Below are 19,314 nucleotides of genomic sequence, written 5' to 3' on the forward strand. Positions count from 1 at the left end.
AATGATAAAAAAAATGGAGGGCAAAGATCTGATAAGCTAATATTTTTATGAAAAGTCAATGATAATTTTGATTGATTGAAAAGCTTACAATAGCTAGGGTTAAATCTAGCTGCATGAGAATAAGACTATCTGAGATATCTAGACCAGGGGTGTCAAACTGCCCGCCCACAGGCTGGTTGCATCATGTGGAGGCCACGCCCAACCCAGCTCCGGCAATGCAAAAAAAGTCACCATATGTCGCAACACGTGACACGGCAAGTTTGACACTCGTGATCTAGATGATTATTTATTTATTTATTTATTTATTTATTTATTTATTTATTTATTTATTTATTTAATTTATATCCTTCCCTTCATCGATAAAGTGATTCTTGACACTTTTTGCCACTGAATTCAAGAAAGAAACTAAAATCTAGTAAGGGGAAGCACTGCTGCTCTGGTTCTGAACAGTAAAAAATGGGATAAGATGCATTTTAACTTCATTTTCTGCTGAACTGCTAAATTTACTGAATGATTTTGGGTCAGTGGATTTCAATGGAGAAAGAGGTATTCTATATGCCACTTTGAACTCCTGAATGAAAGGAGTGATATAAATCTAATAACTACACTGAATACATTTGGCACTTAGGCTAGGAATGCATATCAATTTAAAAACACTATTACAATAAATTATAATTACAGGTTTGTTGCATAACTAATGAGGAAATTTGAATGCTATATATTTTTAAATAACTTCCAGCAATTTTTTTTAAGTGTAGATATTACAGCTATTAGATTTGGACTGCAAAAATCTGCACAAGGGGGCAAAACTGCAACCCTAATCTGGGAGTCCTAACTCATGACTGAAACACATTTCAACTTTATATGATGAACTATAAAGAATGTACCATACATTGGACTTCCGGTTCGCATGTGCGGCGCTTCCAGACATTCAGGGACAGTCTGTCTCCTGCCGTCCATTTCTTTCTTGTTTGGAGGACCCTGAAAAGGGTCAAAAATCGCCCTGGAGGGGCGATTACCAAGAGGAGGATTTCTCTGTGATTGTGGACGGGCGGCAGCCCTCCACTGGAATCCGGGAACATCTCCTTTGGCCCGAAGAAGAAGAGACCGGCCATAAAGATGGCCAATCACTAAGCCGCTCCCTGCCGAAAGCCAAAAGTACTACCTAGCACTAAGAAGCAATCTGGGTGAGCTTTTACCTTTCCTATTCCCTTAATCATCTTTCTGTGGGACTTTCCTGAAAATCTCCTTCCCCATTTTTTGAGAAAACGGTGAATATCTACTTTGGGAACAAATCTTAAAGCCTCAAAGTCACAAAAGAAATCCACTTAATGCCGTAAAGAATTTAAGCAATTTCAGCTGTATTTACTAAAAAGCTTCTATTTGTTGCTGGGGACTCACTATCCTATTCCCTCTTTAAACTGTGAATTAAAGAAAAAATTTGGACTAATCCTACAAAAGTTCTAAATTAATTTGGAAAAAGAAAAAGAAAAAAAACCCTCTTACTTTGCATGTTATATGTCAGGGGTGTCAAACTCAATTTCACTGAGGGCCGCATCAGCATTGCGGTTGCCCTCAGGGGGCCGGGTGGGTGTGGCCTGGGTGGGCATGGCCTACTGGGTGGGCGTGTCTAGAGTGCGTATGGCCTACTGGGTGGGTGTGGCCAGTTCTACATCATTTGCATCAAGGGTGCCTAAGGGGGCCTGGGCAGGAGTGGGACAGATCTGAGGGTCTCTGGCAGGAGGAGGGTCTCTGGGCCAGGGCCAAGGCAGTGGGGGCCGTTCCCTCACTTTTTCCAGGATGGCATTGCGGGCCGCATGAAACCACTTCGCGGGCTGGATCCGGCCCCCGGGCCTTGTGTTTGACATGCCTGTTATATGTTATTGATGACATCTTGTGGCGAAACCTGGTACAGCAAGTAAATTTCCTTTTTCTGTTGTGAGAGCTTACTGAACAATAGAGCTGTTCTTGAAGATAAGTGTGGGAACACCTGGCACTGAATACAACTCTCCAGGAGGTGGAAAATCTTTGACTATTATTAAAACAGCCTCCATGGAAGATTTAACTGTAAACAACAATGAAATGGATGACTACATCCCGCCACTTGATTATAAACTAATACTGGATATGATCTTGGCAATGACAGAGCAAATTAAAGCCAAGCTGCAAGAAAAATCTGACAATTTAAAGCCACCAAATCAAACTCTGACTGTAAATGAGGAAAAGATAACCCAAAAGCAAATAGAAGAAGTGGAAACTAACACTAAAATAGGAGATTTCGAAGAACAACAAAAGCAACCTACAGAAAACCTTAAAGTCCAAACTTTAATAGCAACTACAAAACGTACAAGCCAAAAAGTAATGGCATCTGAAGAAAGCAACACCAAGAGTGAAGATACTAAAGGCCTTCAAATACACTATATTGAGAATTCAATTAATCAAATGTCAAACATAATACCAGCTACTACTTTCTACCTAACCCAGACAGAACTGGAAAAACAAAAAGATTTGACTGATTTAATGACAATTATATTATCAACCACCAAAAACCGAACTACCAAAGCAAAAATACAATGGTTACAAAGGGGACATTTTCCTTGCAAAACTGACATTTGGATACGCTCCCTGGATTCAAATAAGGGGGTCTAGGAAGAAAGGAAGATACATTTGAGAATTTAAAGATACCAAGAGCGAAGTATGATTGGCACAAAAGGAAGGCAAGAGTTAGATTTAAAAGACTGAACTTGTTTCTTTTTTGGGGTTCCTAAAGATAGACTATAAAAATATCCTTTTATGGATTAAGGGGAATCTCTAAAAAATATCACTGATTTTACACTTAATTTTTAGATTTGTAAAGGAAATATAACTCCCAACTATATTATAGAATTTGGAATGACATATCAAAAGATGCTATTTTAATAATTGATGTATGATTAAGATGCCTTATAGAATATTCAGTGGCTATTTTTGAACTATAGTATAGAATCTAGAATTTTATATATAAAAGATAGCATTTTAATAATTGTTGAACGGCTAAGGCAAAAAATATATTTCTAATAACTGGTGATTTGCTAAGATGAAAATTAGACTTTAATGGTAAAACATAAAAATGTTTTGTAATGAACAATATAAGTTTTGTAGGCAAAAGAATTATTCTTTATTGAAATAGGGAATTGTGGGTTACCCAAAATTAAGCTTTTTTCTATATACTATAGGCTATTCTAGAATATTCTATTGCAATTAAATAAAATTTAAAACAGGATATTGATATGTATTAGTGAAAATATATTTTGAATTTTGTTGATTGACTAGGTTATAACTAGAAATATATTAACTTGCTTATTTTGACTATGTAATCACTAAGGGAATTAGAGAGGGCATCTCTGTTGATGTAACCTGACCTATTTACAAATTGCTATTTCTTATTTTAATTACCCAACCACCATATTGTTTCACAAATAAATGTACATGTAAATATTAAAAATCAATAAAACTTGTTCCCATGTTGAAACAGACCAAAATGAAAATTCATCAACTTCACATTCTCTTTATAACCTTGTTAGAAGTGGAAAATGTGAGAAGTTCTGCAGGGTCCAATGCAAACTCTCCCAAGCACAACAAAGTTTAACAGTTTTCTAAAGTGTAGATCTCATGGCGAGGGGGGGGAGAAATGAGTCAACGTTATAAAACCCTTAAGTTCTTAGAAAAAATGACTTTCTGATTGTCTTAGCACTCTCTTCCCTTATAAGATCCTAGAAAGATTACTTTAAATTGATTTGTAAAGTTTGTTTATACCATGCTCATCTGCTTCAGCGCCTTCAGATGAATTCAAGTGTATCATCAAATAACGTTTACCATTAGGTTTATTTGTTCTATGTTATCTTCACATAAATTTAATTTAATTTTAATTTAATAATATTTATATACCGCCCTTCTCCCTGAGGACTCAGGGCGGTTCACAGGGCAGAATAAAATACTAAATACAAACATTAAAAAGAGATTAAATGATTGCCCAAGTTAAAACAATTGGAATACAATTCTAAAAACCCCAAGATAAAATTAAGACACCAAAAATAAAACAACCCCACCAATCCCCATCAGGCTAGGCCGGCTTGTACAAACAGAAACGTCTTGAGATCGCGACGAAAGGAGCGAAGATCGGGCGCCATCTGGAGCTCTACCGGTAGCTGATTCCACAGCTCCGGAGCGCCCACAGAGAAGGATCTCCCCCTGGGGGCCACCAATCGACATTCTCTGATCGGTGGCACCCTGAGGAGGCCCTCTCTGTGGGAACGCACAGGGCGCAGGGAGCTTGATGCCGGCAGCAGATGTTCTCTAAGGTACTCCGGCCCCATGCCATGGAGGGCTTTGAACACCGTTACCAGTACCTTGAATCTCACCCGGAAGACAACTGGCAACCAATGCAGCTCACGGAGCAGAGGTGTAACGTGGGAGTATCGGGAGACTCCCAACACAACTCTCGCGGCTGCATTCTGTACCAGTTGGAGCTTCCGGGTGGTCCTCAAGGGCAGACCCATGTAGAGAGCGTTGCAGTAGTCCAGACGAGAGGACACGAGCGCATGAGTGATCGTGCACAAATCATCCCGGCTAAGATAGGGCCGCAACTGGCGCACCAGGCGAACCTGGGCGAAGGCCCCCCTAGTCACAGCTCCTATATGGTCTTCCAAGGTGAGCCGTGAATCTAGGAGGACTCCCAAGTTGCGAGCCCTATCTACGGGGGGTAATAGTTCACCCCCCATAGCCAGAGGTGGAATGTCCGAATAAACCCGGGATGAAGGTATGCAAAGCCACTCAGTCTTGTCGGGGTTGAGTTGAAGTCTGTTCCTCCCCATCCAGACCCGAACCGCCTCCAGGCAACGGGACATCACGTTGAGGGCATCACTGGGGTGGTTTGGGGTCGAAAGGAAAAGTTGGGTATCATCAGCGTACTGATGATACCCAACTCCAAAGCCACGAATGATCTCACCCAGCGGTTTCATGTAGATGTTGAACAGGAGAGGCGAGAGGACCGACCCCTGAGGAACTCCACAAATGAGAGACCTCGCGGTCGACCTCTGCCCTCCTGCCAACACTGACTGCGAACGTCCCTGGAGATAGGAGGAGAACCACTGTAAGACTGTGCCTCCCACTCCCAGCCCCCTGAGACGCCGCAGCAAGATACCATGGTCGATGGTATCGAAAGCCGCCGAGAGGTCTAATAGGACTAGAACAGAGGAATATCCCCTGTCCCGAGCCCTCCAGAGATCATTCACCAGCGCGACCAATGCCGTCTCCGTGCTGTGCCCGGGCCTGAAACCCGATTGGTACGGGTCTAGATAATCCGCTTCATCCAGGACCAGAGGGAGCTGATGCGCCACCACACTCTCAACAACCTTCGCAAGAAAGCGAAGGTTGGAGACAGGACGAAAGTTGTTCAATACAGCTGGGTCCAAGGCAGGCTTCTTGAGGAGAGGCCTCACCACCGCCTCCTTCAAGACGGCGGGGAAGCTACCCTCACTCAGAGAAGCCGATATAACTGCCTGGAACCAGCTGCGTGTCCTCTCCCGGGCTGCATAGACCAGCCAGGAAGGGCACGGGTCCAATAAACATGTGGTGGTGCTCAGCCTCCCCATGATCCTGTCCACTTCCTCCGGAGTCACAGAATCAAACTCCTCCCAGGTGATATCGACAAGACCGCCCGTGTCCTGATCGTCAGACTCTGCCCAGTCAGAGTCCAGACCGGTCCGAATCCGAGCGATTTTGTCCGACAGATGTTGGTTAAACTCCTCGGCACGACCCTGCAAGGGATCCTCCCTCACCTCCTGATTTAGGAGGGAGCGAGTCACCCTAAACAGGGCGGCCGGGCGATTATCTGCGGACGCGATAAGGGTGGCGAAGTGGTTAGACCTCGCCTCCCTTATCGCAGCGAGATAAGACCTAATGTAGGCTCTTAGTCGCAATCGGTCGGATTCGGATCGGCTGGACCTCCAACCGCTCTCTAGGCCCCGTCTCCGACGCTTCATCTCCCGGAGCTCCGCAGAGAACCATGGAGCTCGACGGGATCTGCACCGGGTCAGGGGCCGCAGGGGTACAACTCGGTCAAGAGCCTCAGTGGCCGTCCTTTCCCAGGCTTCCACTAAGGCATCTGCCGAGCTGTGAGCAAGGGAGGCAGGTGGGGACCCCAGCGCCGCCTGGAACCTCTGGGGATCCATTAAGCGTCTGGGGCGGTACCATTTAATTGGTTCCAAACACCCACAGCGGGGGGTGGCAAAACGGAAGACCAGCCGCAGGAGATGATGATCGGTCCATGACAGGGGCATAATAATTGGAGAGCCCCCACCAAGATCATCTAACCACCGTCCAGATAAGAAAACTAGGTCAAGGGTGTGGCCTCCCTCATGAGTCGGTCCCAAAATTACTTGCGTCAGGTCCATGGCCGTCATGGAAGCCATGAACTCCCGAGCCAACTCAGATGATCCTCCCAGCGATGGTAGATTGAAGTCCCCCAAAACTATAAGTTTCGGGAACTCAACCACCAGCCCAGAGAGGACATCGAGCAGCTCAGGCAGGGCTGCTGCTGCGTGACTAGGCGAAAGGTACACCAGCAGGAAGCCCAACTGCGCACCAGGGCCGCATCTCAAAAAGAGAGACTCACACCCGACTATCTGGGGAACGGTGGCCTCCCGTGGACACAAGGTCTCCCTCATAACAACAGCCACTCCCCCACCCCTACCCTGCGGAATCGCTGAAAGTGGAAATGTAAATACTCCAGAAACTTCTCACATTTTGCAGTTCTTGGCTTTTATGAGAAAACGGTTACAAGAAGACTGCACTTAAGACAAAGTGCTTCTCTACTTTCTTTTCCCCCATAAACATGATGAGAATCGATCGAAATTTCATACCTCTCGACTTCTAAAAAAGGTCTGATCAACACTGTGGTTCTTAGCAAGTTGTTTGTATTACTTTTCATTACTTTCTCCCCTGCTTAATTTATAGACCAGTCCTATGATGTTTGCTGGGGAAACTTCAGCCTTGTTACTGTGTTATAGCAAAGACTCAGCAACAGGCCCTCAACAAAGACTTTGCAACCAGACCTGAATGTATAATTAATTCAACAATTAGTGGCACTGCGCATATTGCCCATTTACCTATTTTTTGTCCTTTGAAGTCTTTCAGCCTAATCTGTAGCTTCCCTAGGATTAAGAATCACTAACTATAATTTGACACCAACAACTGGCCATGGATCCAGCTTCTAGGAAGTGCTTATTGGAAAGGACAATTGGAGGATAGATTTCATCTTAAGAGAAGTTACATTCTTAAAGGGCCATACAAGACAGAAGATAACATGACAGTCCCTGGGGTCTCATCGACACATAAACATTTAGAGACTAGTTTATTGTGGGATAATGTATTTTGGCATCCAAACTATTACCTTCTTCAATTGACAAGAATGGAGTGAGAGTAGAGCTGTATACAGAGTCAAATGATCAAAAAAGCCTCCAGATTGTGAAAGCCTAAAACACATGTGAAGTAAACTGACAGGAACACACACTGCAGTTTTTGCACATAGTTATTCATCTAGGTGTACAACATGTCCACTACTCCTCTGGTATTCTGCCAACTGAAATTAGCATATCATGCATCTAGTGCAATGGACTCTCAGCTACAAAAAAAATATGTGGTAATAAATGTGTTGGGCCTTAAAATAACACCTGACTTTTTCTGAACTTGAAGACAGTCCTGCCAAGTTCAGCAGGATTTATTCCTAAAATGTGTGCATAGGACTGAGACCTCAGCCTTTCCGTAATATGAGGGGTTAGCAAAACTTAAGAGTCTTCTGATTTTAAAGCAGACCTTAAATTTTTGTTATCTCTGTACTGCAGCTGGGAGGCATGATTCTGCAAGGGAGGACAGGCAGATTAATAGTGTTTTTTGAACATATTGGCAAAAGGGGTTGAGAATTCTGCATTTATACTTTTTATAAATAAAACTGTATGAGTTAAAAGTGTACATCTGTTGAAAAACGTAGGCCCAAATAACAGAACGGCTTTGAACAGATTATCTTAATTCAATCAACCTGTTATCTAAAGCAAAACAGCAGACTTCTATATTTTTTAAAAGGAACATGCAATCTCTTTACAGCAGAAAAGTACCTGACTTTCCTTGAAGAGTTTTTGCAAAAAAGATAAATAGATAATCCTATTTTTAAAAAAAAAACAAAATCAGTTGGATTTGCTGAGTGATTTACATTTTCAATATTACATGTTCTTAAAATAGCTACTCAAGATTTGTCAACATACTGAAAAAAACACTCATTGATTAAATACAGCCAATGTGGTGTATTGTGTAATGATTAAAATGTAAATCACTAAGGAAAGCAGACTGATTTTTAAAAATAAGCAAATAGGATGATCTTTCCATCTACTTACTTACTTGTGTGCTTGTCTGTGAAGACTCCTCAAGGAAAGTCAAGCAATTTTCTGCTGTAAAGAAATGGAATGTCCCTTCTATAAATATAGAAGTCTGCTGTTATTGCTTTAGATCAAGGTTCTCCAAACTTGAAAACTTTTAAGACATATGGACTTCCACCGTAGCTGACTGAGGAATTCTGGGAGTTGAAGTCCACAAGTCTTAAAGTTGCCAAGTTTGAAAACCTCTATATTAGATGATGTAATGTTGGAGTAGGACTGGGAGACCCAGGTCCAAGTCTACGCTTACCATGAAAATTACTAATTGATTTTGGGCCTATCCTCCTTCTTCAGGTGCAACTTACTCACAGAGTAGTACTGAAATAATAAAATGGAGAATCCATATAAGATTACTGGAACTGGTGAACAAGCAGGATCTAACTCAAATGAACTATTTGTCAACGCTGCTAACATCGAATGTTATTGCTTGACAAGAGATGAAGAAGTAGCCATTTCATATGTTAAACTTGTGTATTGCTTTAAGAGATTTAGTTTAAGGTTGGGAGGGGGGACGAGTAGGATTGCACCTTTCAAGGCCATCTCTAACTAGAGAAGATAAGACCTTGGTGGGTTTTCTAACGGAAGGGAAACTGATTCTTTAAATTAATTGGAGAATATGATTAATGACAAAATTAGAAAGGTGGAGAATTGTGTTTTAATATATTGTGCAAGGGGCGGAGATTTCAGATTCCAGCTTCCTTCGAGCAAGCATTTGCCGGTGTATTAGGCTAATAAAGGACTTTTAAGGTAAACAATGCTTCAGAGTCACTTGAAAAGCCCATATGTCGGAAACCTGACACTATTTTTCTGCATTCATGTCAGAAGCACCCGAGGCATTTCCAGGTTGAAAGGATAAGCCCTGGGGGATGCCCAGTAGTGGGGACTTCTTCCATGTTCCTGGCATCAGCTGGAGCAAAGGCCAAGAGCTCAATCCCGACCCACGGCAGCACTTGAACTCGAGCACAGGCTTGCTAACCACCATCCTAGGGTCCTAACCATGGGAACCACCATGCTCCTTACTCAAATGAATGCAATGGACTAACACAACAACTGCAGTAAAATCCAAAATCCTTTTCCCAACTCATTCTGGGAATATTTCTGGAAAAAGAGTAACAGTTATTTAGGACAATTTGTTTTATTTATTTATTAAAAATATGTATTGGCTGCCCAACTCATAGTAACTCTGGGCACTTTACCAAAATAAACCTATTATTTTCTTATTACCTTCCTATTTGTAGATGCCAATCATTGTCAGTGCAAAGGTTATCGAATGAAGTGTGGTCTAATGCATTGTTCTTACACTGCTTTTTGACTGCTCTGTAACACAGAAACACAAATCCAAAACAGCAGGCTATCCTCTGATCACTTATCAAACACTTTAATTGCAGAGCGTCAGTATTTGATCTAGGTGGCTGAGAATAAGATAGAAAGTTGGATATGAACTCATTAAAAGTAATTTGATTAGTAGAATTTAAAAGTGCGTTTATTTGAGGTCCTCTTGGCGATTAAAAAATATCTAGATTTAAAATGCACACTCTTAAAGCAATGTTGGCTGACAAAATTGGAAATCTGAAACTGGCAAAAAAAACGATCATTGGCTAGCTCTCCCTTTTAAAAATCCAGGACTGACCGTCTTGCCAAAGTAATACTGGAATATTTTCTGGAACTGGGATCTAAGAGAGTAAGGGGTTGATTTATCTGGTGTTGGCTTTCTTTGGGAAATTGCTGCTGAGCCAGAAAGCCGTGAAGAAAAGCTACGTCCTTACAGACTATGATCCTCCTTGGTGCAAGAATATTCAGTTTTAACAACCCAGTCAAATTTGCAGAGATGCATGTCGGAATTTGCTCCAACGTATATTTAATCACATATTTTAAGGAAGAAGGGGGAAGAGCACAGCCCTGAAAAACATCCAGGGTCTCTATGGAAACACAGGAAACACATTTCCTCTCAGATGAGTGTTTAACATCTTCTCGGATCATATAAAGCCTCTTGAGGCTCTGAGAGATGTTTAACAATAAATTCTAGGATGCCAGAGAAAGCCTTTGGCAGTTCTTGCCCCCTTCGTGCTTATGCAACCGACCCTAATTTAGCAGAGATGGCCTGATTGCAGACATTTCAGTCTGGCAACTGTAATTTCAGGGCAGGGAATTAGTCTAATGTTCCTCTACCCACTACGTCACGCTGGCTACCAGTACCAAACACAGCAGCCAAATGTTTATTTTTGCAGAAGTTTGTTGCTAAGGAAATCTTTGGTCTGTAGCAGTATCATGATTACAGCTTTGCCCCCTCCTGTTAAAGAGATTTTTTTCCCCCTTCTCCAGCTTGCACATTGTATCGTTATTTTCTCCACCGCAGCACTCTGCCAAAAACTATGTGCGGAAAGCACATTTCGAATATCAGGTTCAGATGTTTAAGTGGAGGAAACAGGGAGGTAAATTTCATTTTTCTCCTTTTCCCCTTTCCATCAAAAGTGCTGAGTGGCATTACTGCTGCTTTTCCAACCGAACAGTATATGCAAAGCTCCAGCAACTACTCAAGACTTATGGAATGATCTGCCTCTTCTTCCAGAAGTATGAACATAGAAAGCCCCTGAGGGACCATTTAGGCATCTTCTTAGGATTATAGGTTCCAGCGAAATTATTTGTTTTCTGACTCATGATAATCAATACATCATTCATAAGACAGCTTTGAACAAGGCAGCAGCTGAGAAACACCCTTGATTTCTTTATCTGTTAAAATATTTATAGTAGGCTCAATATTGGGGCAAATTATAATCCATGAAATAATACGATAAAATGAAAAAAGAAAGAAATAGATGTGATTACAAATGAAATGAGTTTAAACTCCCAGATCCTGGGGAAAAGAGGAATGTTTTGATCTGGCATCTAAGGGACACCACCGGAGGATATAGGGAGGGTCTGCTCAAGTTAGGAATAGTTGCTTGATTCTCTTCCCTGGATCCACTCAATTTCACTGAAGGAAGGGAGAAGATAACATATCCAGAAAAGATCCTGGAAGGCTTAGGCAAGTATGCGCCGAAGGATCCCAACCTAGTCCAAGTTTGCATCATATGACTGTATCACTCAATCCTAGCTCTGCTTTTTTTTTTAAAGTTGATTCCATAACCCTGCTTGCTTTATGATCGATTGTATTTGTAAAACAGTACAGCCATTCCCAGATTGTTGTTGTTGTTAGTTGCGAAGTCGTGTCCGACCCATCGCGACCCTATGGACAATGTTCCTCCAGGCCTTCCTGTCCTCTACCATCTTCTGGAGTCCATTTAAGCTCACGCCTACTGCTTCAGTGACTCCATCCAGCCACCTCATTCTCTGTCGTCCCATTCTTCTATTGCCCTCAATCTTTCCCAGCATTAGGCTCTTCTCCAGTGAGTCCTTCCTTCTCATTAGGTGGCCAAAGTATTCCCATTCCCAGATATAGCTATGTAAAAGGAGGGGTTACTTTTCCACAAATGTGGTTGAAAATTCATTTCATCAAATTTATACCTACTACTGCAATGATATAGATCAGGGGTATCCGTACAATTTATACTATGGCTGCAATCGTATATATTAGGGATGTCCAGCCTTTGCAACTTTAAGACCTGTAGACTTCAACTCCCCAAATTCCCAAGTCTTCCTGGCTAGCTGGGAGATTTTGGGCATTGAAATCCACAGGTCTTAAAAGTTACTAACATTGGACACCCCTGATATTCATGCTTCTCAGGGGACAGGTTGAACACAGTGGCCCCTAATTCTGTGCCCACATCCATTTACTCACAGTTGGAGCATATTTTTCTATCCACACAAGGAAGAAATTATTACCAAAAAACCTCAGGACTATTCTAAATGGTTTTTTTAAAAAAAATTATTCTTATGAGTAAGAATAATTTCCTAGACCTACTATGCACAGGCTTTTGACCTGGTCTGCCCAATAGTAAATATGGGGATCATGTTGTGACTCAAAACAATTTAAAAATAATCTCTATCACTGTAATCCTGAACAGTTTGCAAACCTATAATATATGTGCTAATCTGAGAAAAAATTCTATTTAAGCAAAAGGAGCTTGATTTTGAGTAGATCTGAAGAGAATTATGCTACAAGAACAAAAGAAATGCCATCCTGTTACTGTCAGTTGTATTAATCATGCAAAGGGATATCAGATCCTACGCAGGTAGTCCTTGACTTATAACAACAATTAACCCCCAGATTTCTGTTGCTAAGTGAGTCAATTAAGTGAACTTTGTCCCATTTTATGATGTTTCTTGTCACAGTTAAATGAATCACTGCAGTTGTTAAAATAGTAAAAAGGTCTGACTTCCCCAGTGACTTTGCTCGTCAGAAGGGGCAAAAGATGGTCACATGACCCTGAGACACTGCAAATGTCACAAATATGAACCAGTTGCCAAGCATCTGAATTTTGACCACTTGGCCATGGAGATGCTGCAATGGTGTGAAAAATGGTCACAAGCCTTTTCTTAATGCAGTTTTAACTTCAAACTGTCACTAAACATATGGTTGTAAGTCAAGGACTATCTGTATAGCCCATACAGCCTATGATTAAATAACTATGCTTGTTAACAATTTTTACCTTAGTGTGGTAAACCTATCTTTCTGGAATCACGCATGGTGAGTACAGTTTTAAAAAGTATTATAAGCAATCATTTCCGGCTTCTGCACGAATGCTCTACGAGTTCCCCCACTTCACAAAAATGGAGTCGGAGGCAAGAACACAGCTATCAGATCTGGCAACTCCCATCACCTACTTCAGACCTCCTACTGGTGCCTTTGAAGTCAATGAGAAATAATTTTAAGCTTAACTGTTGAAAACCAAAGTGCTAGAGCAGCTGCTTCAAAGCGATCGATTTGTTTTCCTTCTTTCCACATGCAGCGTGAAATTACTACATCGAGAAAGCCAGGCTGGGAAAAGGATGACGGGTATTAGAAATACAGATCTCGATTCCTTGAAATTACTAGAACAACAAATTATTGGGGGAGAGAGGGAGGGTGGGAAAGCTGGTTCCATACAACCCATGACATTGAAATCCAGGAGGCACAGGGAAGTACTTGATTATTGCCCAAATTATTTATCCGCTCAGCAATCACATTTCAGGAAAGCAAGACTTCCCTTCCAATCTTCCTGAACTACCGTATTCATTGCTGGAACACTGAGGTCCTCTTCTGGATGTGCCTTACAATACATCTAAAAATAAGCCAATAAAGTTTTCAAGTGTTTGTTCTGAAACTTTGGCTTTGCATTTCCTTGTTGCCTGTCAATCCTTTGATACAGGCCAGGTCAGGAAACAGACACCGCAAGGACTGTTGGAACTCTATTGTTGTAGAGTATAACCAAGTCTTGAAAGCTCTCAAACTTACCCTCTGCTCCCTCTAATAGCACCCAGAATCAAGGTGGGGTTGAGATTACACTCCCTCCTTTTCCCAGGGCTGAGATGTCATTTCTTGTCTTTTTTTTAAAAAAAATCACTTTACTGTTCTGGCATGCCTTCACCATATTCTCTCTATTTTCCTCTACACCATCTCCACGGTCTGCCTTTTTACAAGCAAGGATGTCCCAGGCATGTCATCATGCGAAATGACTACAGACTCATTATCCCCACCCAAGCTTAGCGGTCCCCCAAGGTCAACAGACAAATCCTACCGCACAGTTAGATGGAAAAACATCACTGTATTATCCCTCTTGTTGCACAGCAACCAATCCTGAAGAGTGTAATGTGGCAGAAAGCAGGAAATTCCCTTCATCCTGGAATTAGTTGTTTACTGGATTCCCAATGACCCGCTGGGTCATCCTTTCAGAAAAAGATAGTGCAGCACGATGGAAGGATAATTGTCGTGGCAAATGAACTTTAATAACACTTACCTAAAGAGATAAGCAGAATGACCACAGGGGGCCAAACAAAGCAGTGGGAGGAGGAGTGATTTCCCATTGACTTTGCTTGTAGGAAGCTGGCAGGACGTGTCATAAATCAGGATCACATGAACCGGCTGATGGCAGAAGAACTGGAAGGCTGCCACGGCCATAACACTTTCAGTACATACACCTGGTCTGAAGGCCAGGTTGAAATTTTAATCCCAGAGGAGTAATGGGGTCCCAGAGTTTGAATGCATTTTTTAAAGGCAGTAAATTTGAGGTATCTTGATTCAAAAATTATTTCACCAGGATGTACCACTTCAGCTGACTGAACATGACAATTAATAGTAGAGTGATTTAGTAGTGTATAGATAAATCTATAGTATGTACCATAGATTTATACAGTAGTATTACAAATCTATAGTATATAGGCTTAGTAGTCTAGTATATGGGTGGCAGGTCCCAGGGGCAGGGCTTGTGTGAGAATTTCACATGGAAATGATGTATATCTGACATAAGATACAGAGATCTGCTGTGGTTTCCCATGACTTCTCAGTTTCGGGGTAACCATTATAGTGAACCAAGTATTTTTTTTTAAAGCCCATTTATATCCCACCCTTCTCCGAAGACTCAGGGCGCCTTACAATCTAAAGCACAAATCAATGTGCTTAGCAGTAGCCTTCATTCTATGTATATGCCTGCTTATTAGGGCTTTCAGCCCCCCCCCAGCGGCATTATTACAAAGTCAGCTTATTGCCCCCAACAATCTGGGTCCTCGTTTTACCTACCTCAGAAGGATGGAAAGCTGAGTCAACCTTGAGCCTGGTGGGACGCGAACCTGCACTAATTGAAGGCAGCTGGTGTTACTTAAGGAGGCATTAGCCCACTGCTCCACCAAGGCTCTTTTCCCCTGGACCAGACCTACAATGCAGAATGTGCCAGCTAAGATCTGGGCTTCTAGCTGAGTTAAATTAGATAGTTAATTATGAGACAAACAGTTGCTTCCCCACTCCCCCAAACATTAACAAATTCCACATATTTTTCTGGCAAGGAAAGAGAATCAGAGAGCCAAGTAGATGAGGTAGAATGTATAAGATGGAAGCTTAACAATGGTGCTGTTGGCAACATTGTATTCCTTCACTAATATTAATTACTTCTGCCTTCTTCTGAAGGACCCTTTTCCAAATATTGTATTTTGGCAATATAATTAACTTCCTGCACAGTCATTACCAAAATGACTGTATTTAAGACTGGGTAACACTAGCGTATTTGAATATAACTTTAACATTTCAGCTACACATATGTTCAGGAAACGTAGCCCTTACAAATGTTATTGTAACTGAACACAGGTACACAAGTCCTGAATTGGTAATTCATTCAGTAAATTCCCTCAAGTTTTACCATGACTCCTGGTGACTTCATGGTTACACCCATGTTATTTTCTTAGCAACATTACAGAAGTGGTTTTCTGTTGCCTTTTTTCTGGAATGCTTTTTCGACTTTGCAGTCAGTCCAACAGTTCTAGAATTTCCAAAGAATAAACCGTTCTGGCCCTGCTGAGCCTTTCAACATTGGCCAAGATTGGATAGACGCTGCTAACCTGAATAGCCTGCCTTCAATATTATAAGGAATTTTCTACTGCAAATATATTAAAATATAATTAAATCAACAGATCCTTAATTGCAATTGCTACCACAACAGGAATTCATCTGAAAAAAGTAGGTATGGCAGCAGCTGATCAGGCACGAGTACAAGTTTTTCAATTCAGTTATCACAATGTTAAATTTAATATTGCCAATATTTTCTACAAAAGTCTGAACACCGATGTCTCTAGGAAGACTTAAACTTGCCCTGTGATGCAATGAAGAAAATGGTACAATTAGACCTTGTCTAATATATTCATCCATATTGGACTATTTCAGTGAAAGAGTACATGGTTTTTATGCAGAAGACCCCCCCCCCTTCTTATCGATATTTTCAGTTGAATATATCACACATAGGAAATGACAGGAAAGCCTCTACTAGCACTAGAATAGACTCAACTAGATTAAAATGACTAAGGCTTGGACTGTATTATAGCTTAATGAAGTCCTAGTACTAATTGGACTAGTTCCCAAGAGAAATTCCAATGAAGCAAGTGACCTGGGAAGATTGACTCAGCATGTATAGCTTAGTGAACAACTTCGTGAACTGGAGGCTGACAGAGTTCTATATAGAATTCTTATCCAAATAATTTACAAGACAATAGAAATCAACACAAGTATGTACTGGCAAAGCACGAATTGTCCTAATTAGTTGAACCTCTGATCAAGTTCAAAATCAATAGTTGCAAGAGTTCTGCCTTAATTGGGATTGTTCTTTCAATATCTTTGCAGTTTGGCACCCAGGGGAAAACAAACTAGACATTTTGATCCACAACTGTATTTGTTAATTTATCATAACTTCCATATTACATTCTATTACATATTGAAGAGGGACAGGTATGTCATTTTCTACCTCCTGGAGCTAAATAATTTAATCCAGCAAAGGCCAGCACTGTGGAGATCATTCAAGGATTTATTATTTTTTTGTAGACTGGTTAACTTTACAACAGCCACTCATTTACTGAATTCCTTTTTCCGAACTTTTGATTTTGGTGCTGTAAAAAAGAAAAAAAATGAAGTTACTACTATTCAAATCTATAAAAATCCACATGGATTGAAATGCTGATATGAGGTTTTTACCATTTGGATTCTCTTGTCTGTAGAAGGTTTTCAGCATTTCTACAGCTTCTTCAGATCGATAACCGGCTATGCACTAAAGAAATCAAACATGATGCTCAAAAATGCATCTTAAATGAAGGCACACCATCAGCAGAATTTCCCAGTTAAGAGTTCATTATCTTTAAAAACTCAAAAGTGTGAGTGACATAGCTTCTGTTGTTGCTATGCTGGAGTGCTAGAATAAGAACAGCACCTATTAAACATTGTTTACTAGATAACTTTTAAAGGCAGTGGAATGCATGCATGACTTTTGATTAAGACAAGAATAAAGCACAGGACAAAAAAAGTGGGAGGATGATATATATGTTATCGGAAGAGGTTTTTTTCAGCAGAGCCTTATTTCATGGGCATTTGGGGAACAATTGGGAGGAGGCATTTTTACAATCCTTTTTTCTTTCCTTCATTTGACTGGCACAAATTCTTAAAGGAGTCTTTTTAGACTTCAGGTAGCTATGGTTGGAAATAAAACTATTTAAGTGGACATGTAAGTAAGTGCATTTGCTTCTTTCAACCCACCCCAAACGTTGTAGCTCAACAATTCCTGAAATTACGAAACTACACTTATAAATTGGGAAGTATCAATTTTAAGAAACTCTTGGAAACCAGGACGTGGAACTATGAAACTGTGGTTAAAGCAATCTCAGAAATACAACCTTAAAACAAATGTGAAAAGATAATCATGGATTGCTGGTTAGTAGGTCCACAGAAAGTTTCTGCCAAAAAACCTGTTTTCATCAATTGGTTTTTCTCTCTAGTTGTCAAGATCTCTTGACCCAGCTCAATAACTTAATGATACTACTATACCCACAGATTATCCTTAGATAATATTCATTTCTTGAAATATATAGGCATACACACATAAAACAAGATATTCTCAGTGAACAAGAAATTTAAAAAGCATATAGTTAAATGAAGGACTGCTTTCTATGATGTCTGAAGATCTTTAAAATGCAAACATTTCTGCTCGTAATACAACACATAGCTAAAATGTAATCACTAGATGAAATATCAGAAAACATTTACACAGATTCTTTTTTAAAACCCAATTTTATTTCTACAGTTGCAATTTTTTGTTTTATCTAAACATAAACAATTTTTCTTTTTCTATTTGACATTTAGACAAAGATGTACAAAATGTACAAAATGTCCTTTGATTTTCTACCTCTGGACTTAATTTCACTGGTATTATGTGGTTCGGTGCATTCATTGAACCTACCTTATTCATTGAACCTTATTCATTGAACCTAGCAGTTATTCCAAACTCTTATTTTTTTTAATTAAATTATGAAAAATAGCCCACTCAATCACAAAATGCAGGAGAACATACGGATTCTGTATTAGAGAAAAGCATTCCAGTCAATCATTTCAATTTTTAAAAAAATGGGTGGCTTAAGTCCTGAAATAATGTGTACATGCTGACTTCCAAAATGTTGATTTGGCCTTCTGGAGCGAAGTCTTCATTGCTACACCACTTTGATATATATTGCATTCTTATGAATACATAGAAAGGCCCCATAATAAGTTACTCACTTGAAATGGTTCCCCTGTATCTGTCAAAGTAGCAGAAGAGATATTCAGAACTGAGCCACAGCCTCCAAACCGTTCATTTTGGCAACCATACACAACCAACGGGATTTATGCAGATCAGTTAAGGCATTAACTAGGTTAGATAAGAAATCATATACAGATACTATATAATATAGAGATACTAACAATGCTGTTTAATTGACAGTCCAGCTATTTTTAATATGCCAACTTTCCTCCACCTCCACCACCATCATAACAGCGTGAACTCACAGCTGCCAGTTCTTTAGTTGGTGTTGGCCTTCATACACATTGAGTTCTTCCCAAGGACCTGGGATATTGGACTGTATTGGCATGGTAAATATTCATATCCAAGCAGTGGGGGTTTTTGTAATGGACAGATGGAAATTTTTGACAATGCACAGATTTTCTAAGTGCTGTCCAAGATTCTTTGCTATGCCAATAATCACTGAGATCACTACAGCCGGTTTATGCCATAATCTTTCATTTTTGATTTTCAGATCTCAGTACTCTGTAATCTCCAATTCTTTATCTTCTATTCTACTATCTCCTGGTATTATCAATTTTCCACATTTCCTTCTTTTCAACCACAGTTAAATCGGGTGTGTTATCAGCCAAGACTTTATCAGTTTGTATTTGAAACTCCCACAATACAATATTTTAAGTTGTTCA

At 40.5% G+C, this 19,314-nt stretch overlaps 1 protein-coding gene across 1 annotated transcript in view; it reads right to left on the reverse strand.

The window, feature by feature from the left end:
* Positions 1–19,314, reverse strand: part of ADAT2 (adenosine deaminase tRNA specific 2) — a 34,583-nt gene that overhangs the window by 6,267 nt on the left and 9,002 nt on the right. Inside the window, exons 4-6 of the mRNA XM_083368631.1 lie at positions 18,628–18,734; positions 17,059–17,131; positions 16,832–16,973 (exon numbers count right to left, since the gene is read on the reverse strand). Of these exons, the coding sequence (XP_083224757.1) occupies positions 16,933–16,973; positions 17,059–17,131; positions 18,628–18,734 (221 nt within the window). The 3' untranslated portion in view covers positions 16,832–16,932. The remainder of the gene's footprint in view (positions 1–16,831; positions 16,974–17,058; positions 17,132–18,627; positions 18,735–19,314) is intronic.

The sequence above is a fragment of the Vipera ursinii genome (genome assembly GCF_947247035.1).
Source record: "Vipera ursinii genome assembly, chromosome: 1".
Taxonomy (NCBI): domain Eukaryota; kingdom Metazoa; phylum Chordata; class Lepidosauria; order Squamata; family Viperidae; genus Vipera; species Vipera ursinii.